This window comes from Phodopus roborovskii, unplaced genomic scaffold, assembly GCF_943737965.1.
Source record: "Phodopus roborovskii unplaced genomic scaffold, PHOROB, whole genome shotgun sequence".
NCBI classification, from domain to species: Eukaryota; Metazoa; Chordata; class Mammalia; order Rodentia; family Cricetidae; genus Phodopus; species Phodopus roborovskii.
Window position 1 is genome coordinate 1,275,507 of NW_026126548.1, and position 12,132 is coordinate 1,287,638.

The following is a 12,132-nucleotide window of genomic DNA, read 5'->3' on the forward strand; positions in this document are numbered from 1 at the left end:
ATGGTGTATAATGCACAATCCCTTTTTTGCCAAACAGAGAAGTTTCCTGATTGCACTCTTGAGATATTATAAAACATTTCTAAGACTACTTCTAAACTAAAGAATTGTAAATTGGGAGGTTTTCAAATAAGTTCTTGCAGACTTCAGTCTGGTCGAAAGTTTCCTGTTTTTACAATTAACTCCTCATGTTTCTTTGTTGAAGTCGTGTGTGTGTGTGTGTGTGTGTGTGTGTGTGTGTGTGTGTGTGTGTGTGTAACCTAAAGATAGACCAGGAAGCATCTGGACCATATGGTTCCAGAGGGGAATCCAGACTCGGTGAAAGATGGTTGGATACTAAATGGAAATTGGAAAACAATGCTAAGGTAATGTAATGTTCCTGCTCTAACCCTTCAATCAACACTGTCCACATTGTCTTTTGCCTAATATAATTGTTAGTTTGTTGTGGCTTTTCGCTCTTAAGTGAAGTAGGTCAGCCTGTCTTAGAACAATCCAAGGATAGGTAAGGATATTCTCATGTTCAGGTTTCGAAGGGGTTCCAAAAAGTAGTAAAAATGTCAGGCACGCTCCCATCTTGGTGCCAGCTCTCCACTGCCAAATAAAGAACTATGATTAAGAAAGAATCACCAAGAACAAAAGGAAAAGATTGCTTACAACAAGGATGAGTCAAGATTTGTATTTAGGCCAGGGAAATGCAAGGCTGTGTTCTGTACCACATGAATGCATTCTATGTAAATTAAGATGATTTTAGAGGGGTATTTGTTTCTAGATTCTCCAAAAGCAAGTTATTTCTTCCTGTAACTGCACCCAAGTAGATGTGGTTTTTCAAACTTTTGGTAAAGATTTCACACTTGGGGGAATCATGATGAAAACACTACAAATCACTGTAACAGAGAATTTGCTATGAAGTGCCATTTCATTGAACCTTACTACTTTTCTTGCTTTACATATGAAGACAGTGAAGCACAGAAAGGTTCAGTAATGTGCCTAGCTTCACACAGCTAGTAAGACTTGTCATCAATAGTCCTGGGGTTAGGCTCCAAGGAATTGTGCTGATTAATCCATTATATGATAGGACATTTTTACTGTTAGTTTAAAACTTGAGGGCTGGAGAGAGCACAGCAGGTAAGAGTCCTGGCTGCTCATGCAGAGAACAAAGATTCCCAGCACCCACATAATGGATCAAAGATTCCCAGCACCTACATAATGGATCAGAGCCCCCTCCATGACTCCTGCTCCAGGGGATCTGATGCCTTCTTTTGACCTCCACAGAGACCGGGCACATATGTATCGAACAAACATACATAAAAGGCATATCATTCATACAATAAAAGTAAAATGAAAAATACAAAAAGTACACATCATTTAAAAAAGTAAGATATGAGTAGTCAAAGTAGAGAAATACAGGAAAATACCATGCAAACACAGAATACAATGTAAAAATCACAATACTATTGGTTTTTTTTTTTTTTGTGGGGGGGAAGGGTGTTTTACATTCCATTTTATCCTGGGTATAATTTGGATACTAGGGAGAATAAAATTTAATTTGCTAGGGAACTGTTTTATTTTGATGGGTCCACTAGTAAAACATAAATGATTTTTGACAAATGTTTTTCACACAACTTGGATGGCTCCCCAATATTCTTTCCTGTGGCTCTTAGTTTTGAATATTTTTCGATGACCAACCAGTCAGAAAACAATGTCTGAATCACGGTAGCTATAGTCAGGGAATGCCATGTTGAAAGGCAGCTTTGGTGATTCAAAAGTCTGTATTTTGCTCCAACTTTCAAGACTATTCTTGTTTAGAGGACTGTTTTTCTTTTTTTAGGGAAAGAAGGAAAAAAAAAATCAATCCCCTCTTTCGTCCTCCCAAGATGTGCTTTTGCTTTTTGCTGCAATTTCCTTTTCCTTTTCACGGGCGAGAAAGCATGTTTAACAGAGAAAATCAAAGTGTCCTAAAGAGGATGTCTGCATCCCTCATGTCTAAAAGAAATGGATTTTTGTTCCCCTTCCTTCGCACATCAAAGAAAGTACTCCGGGAGGAAATAAACCATAATTAGGCATGAGCCAGCAGGCAGACAGACCCCTTCCTCAGCCTCCTAGCCCATCCCTGGGCCCTGGCAACCGTCCGGGCGCGGGCGCGGGCGCGGGCATTACGAGGGACACCGCCACAGCTGCAGCACCCGCGCCCGCGCGCGCGCTCGCCACAGCGCCGCCGGAATCAGGGCGTCGGCGGGGCCGCCCGGGGGCGCGCGCTCGGGGGCGCGCTCATGCAGCGGTTTTCTTCTCCCACAATCCAGAGGCGGAGGCACGGAGGGAAGGCGGGGAGTTGGCGGAAGGATATCGGCGCGGAGGGAGCGGGGCGCTCGCTCGGCCGGCGGCGGGCGCGGGTGTGCTGCGGCACTGCGGTTCCGAAGCCGTTAACCCAGCTCCTCCAGAGGGCGGCGGAGGCTGGAGCGCGGCGGCGGCGGAGCGCCAGGGCTTCGGGGAGGCAGCGGAGGCTGGCGGGGCTCTCGCAGCCGGAGAGGCTCGGGAAGCCGGACGGTCAGAGACATTCCTCAGAGCCCGCGGCCCCGGGCCGGGCGAGGGGCCTGAAGCGAGCGCGAGGCCGCCGAAGGATGGTGAGCGCCTGAGAAGACAAGGGCAGGCTGCCGGCGGACGCTCCCGGCGCCCGCGCCCGCTGGAACGCCCAGAGCCGCTCGCCCAGGGCCAGCCCGGCGCCCGGCAGCCTCCACGTCGGGCTCGATTCGTTGGCGGCCGCTGCTCTGGCTCGCTACCCGAGGCAACGTTGAAGGGCTTTTTGTCTCGTACCCCGGCCGCTCTCCGAGTCCTTCTCCTCCAGATGCCTTTCTTCTGCCCCTCCTCTCCGGGTGCAGACACTGCCAGCGCCGGCTGAGGCTCTGCGCGGGATTTGGGCTCGTTTCCCCTGGGGGGGGGGGTTGAGGAGAGAGACTTCCTTCCCTCCTCGTTGGGATTTTCCTACTTTGCTGAAATGGACTTTCATTGATTTCATCTCACTTGTACGTTTAGTGACCAATTCCCTAGGCGTATTTGTGGTACTTCCCCTTCCCCCTCCCCCCCCGAATATAATCTGTAAAATGGAGAACGAAATCTTTACTCCCCTTCTGGAGCAGTTCATGACCAGCCCCTTGGTCACTTGGGTAAGTAAGATGTCCTTGATTACACATTTTCTGTGTTATTGGTGGCTGCAGAGATGGAGGTGGGCGTTAACGTCGTGGTAATCCTTGTATTGTAGGTTAAAACGTTTGGACCCCTGGCTGCAGGAAATGGGACCAACCTGGATGAATATGTGGCTTTGGTGGATGGGGTATTCTTGAACCAGGTCATGCTCCAAATGTAAGTGTTTGCTTCTCTCGGTAACTTATTTTCTTTCAAAAAATAACATACTTGAAACTTAGATTTCATATTTTAAACCCTTAATTTGGTTCTTTGGTCAAAAATAAAAAAATAAAAATTCAGGTGGTTTAATTGGATATTGGTAGGAGTGGTACTCTTTTGTGCTCATCCTGCTTATTAACCAAGTAATTATACCTCTTAAAATTGAGAAACTTTCGATCTTCCACTCTGCCGGTCCTGTCTGTATTGTCATTTATTGTCTTCAGTGCTGAAATTCAAACCACATTGTGTTTGTTATCTTTGGTAATTTGGTAAAATGACGGAGACACAGAAATCTTGTCTATGAGAGGAAAAAGATTTACTGTGAAGTTGTGAGCAAAGGCGTTTCTTATTAACCTTTTCAATCTAAGAATAAATTATTCAAAAATTGAAACTGATGAAGTAATGTATTTCAGAAGTGAAAAATTCAGTTAACATTGCTAATTGGTTAGGAAGACTTCTGTAGCAACCAGTTTAAATATCTAAGTCTGATTAGATGACTTACTGTGTTAGTGATGAATTATTAAATTGCTTAGTATTCGGGGAATTATTTAAAAATATTTTGAGGCTTGTATAAATAACTTAAGTTTTGACAGCTCGGTTGATTAAACCTTTTGTTTGTCATGTTGAGTTTCTGCTAAGTAGAAATGTGGTTTTTGAGATAGAAAACGAATATTGGAAGCATATTAGTACCTACATCAGAGAAATAAAAATGACTCCATTTTATTGTTATGGTATTGCAGTACAGATGCACTATAAGTACTTCAGAAGTTATCACTTGCTGATATTAAAGTTGAATTAATCACTTCTTAGTAGATTCTCATTATAATCTTATAACTTTTGAAGCTATTTCTGTCTTTTATATATGTGAGAAATTGATGCAGTATAAATATTTGTTGAGTTCCTATACTAGTCTGTTAATTTTACATATGTCAATTTCTTATTTTACTGGAAATTGTGTTTCTTTCTAGATTTTTTAAGAGGTTTGTGCTGGTTAGCTTTTGTCATCTTGACACAAAGGTCATCAGGGAAAAGGGAACCTCAGTTGAGATTTAAAATGACTGTTATTTTCACCTGTGAGCAAGTCGGTTGCTTGCTGTGGGAGGGCCCATTCCACTGCTGGCAGTGCCATCCGTGGGCAGGTGGTCTGTTGTATAAGAAAGGTATGGGGGGAGCAGTAAACATCGTTTCTTCATAGTTTCTGCCTCAGTTCCTTCCTCAGGCTCCTGCCCTGATGTTTTCAGTGAAGAACTGTTACCCAGGCTGCTTTGGATCATGTGTTTAGCATAGCAGTAGAAAGCACACTGTAGAAATCACACTAGGACAAGTTTAGAATTCAAATGCATAGGATTGTACGAGCTCTTACCTCTATGTCCTCCGAGATCCCTGTGTCCTTCTGGATCCTATGGGATCCCTCTGGGATTCATGTATGTGTGACCCTGTAGGAAATACTCTTGTTTTTATACCCTTTTCAAAGAAAAGTGTGTGTGTGGGCACTTAAATATGTGAATTAGCTAAAAATGTATGAATATTTCTTCCTTAGAAAGGAAAAAAGAATGTAGACATTTTCCGGATTAGTGCATCCTTAGCAGATGGCTTAGCAATGGCTTTTTGTTTGAAATATCATAGTTTCCTAAGCAAAATGATAAAAATATTGTTAACCTTATTTAGGAAGGGAAGCCATTATAATAGATACTCACAGTTTCCCTTAAGTCTCTTGATCTGTTTAATTTTAGGCAGGAAAATTTTAATTTTGTGGCTGAAATCCTACCAAAATAGGAAAATACATTAATTTTCACCTTAATGGGGTTTTTTTATTTTTTGTTTTTGAAACTTAGTACTTGGGTGAAGAGTTAAAACCATATTAGCTGTTTTCACTTTGAGTTCATACTTCATTTAAAAATATATATATTTTGAAAATAGTGATGTTCCAAAAGAATAGTTGCTAGGTCTCCCTTGCCCCTTGGGAGGGGCAGCTGCTTGATCATCCTCAAAGCTGCTCTGTGTTCTCAGTTTCCACCTCACAGTTTCCCTGAATGATTTTTAGTGTCCTTATTCTGTTCTGAATGACCTATATACTGGAAATAAAAGGGAAATAAGCATTCTTTGTTTTCTAAAAAGAATAATTTGTTAAAATTGGGTCAACACACACACACACACACACACACACACACACACACATATATATATATATCAAAGTATCTTATTACTATTATTTTTAGGTACAGAGTCTTATTATGTGTTCCCTGGCTGGGTAGATGAGGCTAGCCTAGAACTCTCAAAGACTCTTGCCTTATGAGTGCTGGGATTAAATGCATGCTCTACCATGTCTCACCACATACATTATTTTTAAGAATTGTATTTTGCTGACAAATTGTGCTACATAGTTTATTTATTCACTTGAGTGTATGACTTAATAAACTCTAGTGCTAGTTGAAACTCCGTGCCATGAAAGGATAGTTAACCTAAAGATGAACCTTAATTGAAATATTCCTAGATTGCATTTGGTCACAGAATTTGTGAGCAAGAATCCTTTGCAAATGAAATAGCATATTTTTCTTTGTGTTCCTTATAGTTGAAGTTGTTGAGCTTCTCAGATCTGTGGGTTTCATTTTTACCAAATTTGGAAAAAAACGAAGGCATTGTTTCTTTAAATATACCATGCATGTGTAAACAACCTTACTTATCTTTCCTCCTTTTGGAAGTACAGTTACATGTATATTAAATTTTAAAGTTTATTGAGAAGTTCATTGATATGTTTCTGTTATTTGTTTCTTTGATTTTGAAGTCTGTTGTGATTTTCATGAATCTTTTCTGTTATGCTTAATCCTACCCAGTGGGTATTTATTTCATTTCAGAAATAGTTTGCTTTGTGGAAATCTTTCCATCTCCCATGTTCAGTCTTTAATTTTATCTCTTTAGATTCTTAAACATGGAATATAGTTATATTTGTCTTATTGCCCATGTCTAATTCTGTGATTTCATTAAGTTGGTTTGATTGATTTTTTTTTTCCCCCACAGTATAGATTATATTTCTCTACCTTTGTATCCTGGTGATTTTTATTTGATGTCAGATATTTACTTTCTTGTTAGATAGGATGTTTTAATATCCCATAAAATACAGATATCTTGAGCTTTGTGGGATATATTTAAGTTATTCAGAAACCGTTTTATCTTTTCAGAATTTGCATCTGATTAATTAATTATTTATTTTGAGACAGGGTCTCTCTATGTAGTCCTGACTTTCCTAAAACTTACTGTATTGAGACCAGGCTTGTCTCACAGAGGTCTGCCTGCCTCTGCCTCTCAAGTACTGGGATCAATGCTTATGTAACCATAGTGGCTGTAAAGTTTGTTAGGCAGTACCTTTTTATTTCATTGAGTCAAAATTCTCCCAAGTACTGTGATTTGTGGGAACAGTAACTGTTTACTTTGTTACCTGAAATATAAATATATATATATGTATATATATATATATATATATATGTATGTATGTTTTTTTTCAGTGCCTTAGTGCCTTTGCATAGTTTTTTCACACTTACATGTGCTGACAAGAACTCAGCTGAAGTCTGTAGAGATAGCTTCTGCATTCTTTTTCTTGTTTAGCTCTTTCTGTGATATTCTGCCTTGTATATTTAACTGCATTACTCGCAGGTTTAGCTTCCTCTACTCAGCTCAGGGATACTAGTGCAGTACATAGGTTTCTTCCTCCCTGTTCATGGAGATCTTCTTAAGCCATTAGATGAGGCCATTGTTGGGTTCAGATTTGTTCCCATTTATCAAGGATCATGGATTTTGTTGCCTCAGGTCCAATGTCTTGAAAAATATTTCATATTTTATCTTCTGGTGCCTAGTTTGTTTTTGTCAGAAGTAGAAATCAGTTTATATACTTTAATTACATCTTTGCTCTTATCTTACTGATTTCATATGGAATATAGCTTTTTATTAGAGGAAACTTAACATGAACACTTTTTCATTCAAAGTATTTGTTAAGAATAGTTATCATATCAGTGTTGCTGGTGTTAACTAGTTTGGACCTAGACCCTGAAAATGAGAAGGTGAATTCTTTGTGACTTTTTTTTATTAACCTTGCCTTAGATTTTTCTAGTATGTTCACTGATGTGGAATTCATTGCATTTAGAGACAAGCCTTGAATTTCATTGAGTAGAGCTCCTTGAATCAAAGAATGTCAGAGCTTGTGACATAGTATAGCCATCTTTAACTAACAGGAGGGAAAGTCTCTTCCTAGCGGTAGAATGATAATCCAGCTCTTCTTTGTGCTTCAGGGCATTTTCCTATTTTAAGTGAGTGAAATACTTTTTCTTCACTGTACTTTTAGATAGAAGGCTTGCTATCAATAAAGAAGAAATACTCTTCCTGTGTCATATCTCCCATGAGGAAGTGGTCTGAAGGACAGGCCATGCTTTTGTATGGGACTGTAACCAGGAGTGCTTTCAGTTTGGTTTCTGGTAACTTTCAGGATAATGTCCAGCATGTTGAGAGTTTGTTCCTTTCCTTGCTCTAGACTGATGTCTTCAAGATCAGCCTGTAGTGATTGACTGCTTCTCTGTGTAATTAATTGCTAAACTTGAAGAAATTATGAGAATGCGAGAACAGGACAATTAGTTGTTACCTGTGGGTATACATTTAAGTGTTTGAGAATTACCTTTGTAATGTTAAGTGTGGTGAACATTCTCACAGGATAAATCAACCAGTTCTTAACTGTTTCTTTCAGAAAGGTACTTGTTGACATTCTTTTAGGATCAGTGAGACAGTTTGATACAGGAGTAATTACAAATTTAAAAATAATATTTGAGATTTTATTTTTTTTAGACATTTAATTTAGTCAGTAATAAACAGGCTGGTTTTAGATAGGTGGGATATAAAGACAGAAACCATAGTCTTAAGATTTAAAATGTACAAGAATGACCCCAACCAAGAATCTAAGCAATATAATAGAGAGGCTACCTTAAATGTCCTTCTCCTATAATAAGATTGATGATTAACTTAAATGCCACCCTAGAGCCTTCATCCAGTATCTGATGGAAACAGAAGCAGAGATTCACAGCAAGCGCTGAGCTGAACCCCTGAAATCCAGTTGTAGAGAGGGAGAAATGATGAGCAAAGGGATCAAGACCATACTGGGGAAACCCAGAGAAATAGCTGACCTGAGCAAGTGGGAGCTCATGGACTCTAGACTGACAGCTGGGGAACCAGCATAGGACCAAACCAGGCCCCCTGAATGTGTCAGTTGGGGGGTCTGGACAGTCTGTGGGGCCTCTGGCAGTGGAACCAGTATTTATCCCTAGTTCACAAATGGGTTTTGGGAGCCCATTCCCTATGGAGGGGTACTCTCTCAGCCTAGATACATGGGTAAGGGCCTAGGTCCTGCCCCAAATGATGTAACAGACTTTGATTCCCCCATGGGAGGCCATCACCCTCCCTGAGGAGTAGATGGAAGTTGGGATGGGAACTCGTGGGGGCAGGGGAGGATAGGAGGGAGAGAGAACTGGAATTGGTATGTAAAATAAGATTATTTTTCATTTAAATACAAATTTATTTAAAAAACAGAAAAAAATGATGTATTTTCAACACCAAAAATTTGAAGTGTAGATCTGTTATTTTAATAAAATATCTAATCAGTTATCAAAGTTGAAAAAATAACCTTTAATATTCTCATTTCTGGTTTTATTTTTATGCTTTCTTCATTATATAATGATGTATTTAATAATATATAAAAGTAGGTTAATGAAAGGAGATCTGCCCCTAATATTTGTGGGACTAGGGCAGACATTCATTTATAATATGTATAAATACTAAAAGATTATAAGACAAGCTAGCAATTTGTTACATGTGTTGTATTCTTTTACTGTAACACATATATCATTATAATATCTTTAAAGGGTTCACTTTAGAATTAGTAAAATGTAGACTTTATAAATTCACCATAGTAGAGCATGATTGAGCATAGACGCCTTTCATCATTTCTGGCTCTTTCCCTTACCACAAAGAAAGGCAAGTCAGGTGTGTCCAATTCAGGTTCTTAGAATCCCTTCTCCAAATTGCTGTTCCTTTGTACTTGTCTGTAGTGTAGTCCATTCTAAGGGACAGACTGGGGGACAGGTTAAAAGTGTTGTCTGCAAAAGAGGAGTTGGTATATGTCATTTTGTTTATGTGGACTTATTACTTAGGGAAAGTGTGTGGCCCAGTGAAGCCAAGAGTGGAATTCATCCAGATAAAATACTGGGTTCATCTAAAGGTAATCTCATTAAGTTGCTCTGCTAGGTCCTGAGATATACTCGTTTCTCTACTAGTAAAGTAGAAGTAGGATCTTGATACAGTCTCAACCTAAAGAGGGAAGTGGTGTCTTAATTAGAAGAATTTTTGTAGGGCTAGGAATGTGGTTCTGTAATAGAGTACTTGCCTGGTGTGTAATGTAAAGGTCCTGAGGTTGATTCCCAACCCTAGGGGCAAGAAAAAAAAAATCTTAAGGAGGACATAACTGAACCCTGTAAAACATTTAAATTTTTGGAAATTATCAGTATGAACAGAAGGAGCTGTAAACAGTGGAAGAGTAGAAGGAAAGACATTTTAAACAAATGCAGTAAATAGAAAACATGAAGTTGCAAAAAAAAAAAGTGGTAAAATCAATAGGCTTGAGGGAAATGGAAAAAATTACAACTCACAAAGGGAGTTAAAGATGGATACAAGTATAGTTAGGGCAGGCCCAGTTGAGGTTTAGGAATCCCATACTCATACGAAGAGCCAATCAGTTTGGTTGGTTAAGTAATAATCTTTAGCTGCTCAGTAACTGGCAAAAACATCTGTAAAATTTATTTATAATTTGAAATATGGGATAGAAGAAAAGGTGTTACAGACTCTAAAGTGAGTACATTCTTTTGCATATATTTGATTTTTGGTGTGGTTTTCTGTCTTAGTTTGGGTTTCTTTTGCTGCAGCAAAGCACCATGACCAAAAAGCAAGTTGGGAGGAAAGGGTTTATTAGGCTTACACATCAGAATTACTGTTCGACACTAAAGAAGTCAGGGCAGTAACCCAAACAGGGCAGGATTCTGGAGTCAGAAGCTGAGGCAGAGGCCGTAGAAGGCTGCTGCTTATTGGCTGGCTTCTCATAGCTTGCTCAGGCTGTTTCTTATAGAACCCAGGACCAACAGCCCAGGGATGGCATCACCTACCATGGGATGGACCCTCCCACATTAATCACTAAATGAGAAAGTGCCGTACAGCTGAATTTTAAGGAGGCATTTCCTCAGTAGAGGCTTCCTTCCTTCTGATGACTTTAGCTTGTGTCACGTTGACACACAAAACCACTCAGTGCAGTTTCATCATGTCATTTTATGAATAATAAATCAAAATAATTGTACTTTGTTCATATTTTCTTCCCCACTATACTACATGATTCTCACACCTTCCCTCCTGTTGTTTTTAAAAATTTTTTTGCAGTTCTTTAATAATTGAATCCTTCAGTAGTAGTGTGTGAGCATTAAGTGAGGAAGAAAGCAGGTGGCCTCAAAGGGAGGCTGATAGTCTAAAGCAGAACTCAAACATTTTCCACTGATGACCTCTTTTCATATGAGAAATTTTTTCATGAGTTTAGCTGTGTATATATCTCAAGAGTTTAAATATATATTAGATATATAAATCAAGCATTTACCAAGAGTAAATAATTTTTAAAGCAATTCTTTGTTATTCATATAACTATCATTTATTAAAAACAAAAGCAAATTCAATACTAATGATAAAGATATGCTTACTTTTATATAAAGAGTTAAGTCTTGATTAAATATTTGAAACTATAGGATGTAAAGCACCCTTCGCATTATTCAGAAATAACCAATATTTTGATGGGGCCATTAAAAATTCTGACTTTTATTCCAAGCCAGAATTCATTGAATGGCTTTTGTAAATGAAACTCAACTTAGCAGTTTTAAAAATCAAACATACTCATATAATACCATACAAAAGTACACTGATTTGACACATTCTGAAGAATGATTATAGGAAAATATTAATAGTATTTGTTTTCCATAATTAAACCATCATTGGTTCCATAAGAGTAGAAAACATTGTATATTCATAGTCCTGAATCTGAACCAAGATGTTTTAGACAGTGTGTTCACTGGTGTTGCAGTGTGATGACATGCTTAGAATCACTGCTGAAGTAAAATTTCATGACACAGGGCAGGTGAGTGCTACCAGAGACATGTTGGTTTCATTACACATTTTATTTTGAATTAAACTTTGGATGTGGACTGTAACCCACATTTTTTTCCCTTATGATTCTTTTTTTATTATTAATTTAGTTTTTACATTCCAATCCCAGTTCCCCTCCCTCCTCCCATCTGCTCCTCAGAGAGGGTAAGGCCTCCCCTAGGGAGTCTAAGTCTGTCCCATCATCTTGTTGAGGCAGGATCAAGGCAACTCTTCAATCTACCCCACACCCCTGGATCTAGGCTGGATATGGTATCTCTCCATTTAGAATGGGCTCCATTAAGTCAGTTTGTACGTTAGTGTTAGATCTTGGACCCACTGCCAGTGGGTCAGTCACACAATTGTCACCTATATTAAGGGGGTCTAGTTTGGTCTTATGCAGGTTCCCCATTTGTCAGACCTGAGTTAGTTATCTCTCACTAGCTTGGGTCAGCTGATTCTGTGGGTTTCCCCCATCATGATCTTGACTTCATATTATTGTTCCTCCTTCATTTAGATTGTACTCCA

At 39.1% G+C, this 12,132-nt stretch overlaps 1 protein-coding gene across 9 annotated transcripts in view; it reads left to right on the plus strand.

Moving 5' to 3' along the window:
• The first annotated feature begins 3,000 nt into the window (after positions 1-3,000).
• Ccdc88a (coiled-coil domain containing 88A) overlaps positions 3,001-12,132 on the plus strand; it is a 139,430-nt gene continuing 130,298 nt past the window's right edge. For 6 of the 9 annotated variants that reach the window (XM_051200715.1, XM_051200716.1, XM_051200717.1 and 3 more), the window contains exons 1-2: positions 3,001-3,158; positions 3,254-3,354. In XM_051200715.1, coding sequence (XP_051056672.1) covers positions 3,096-3,158; positions 3,254-3,354 — 164 coding nt within the window. In that variant the 5' untranslated portion in view covers positions 3,001-3,095. The remainder of the gene's footprint in view (positions 3,159-3,253; positions 3,355-12,132) is intronic. The other 3 variants (XR_007835548.1, XM_051200722.1, XM_051200723.1) reach the window with 1 other exon arrangement.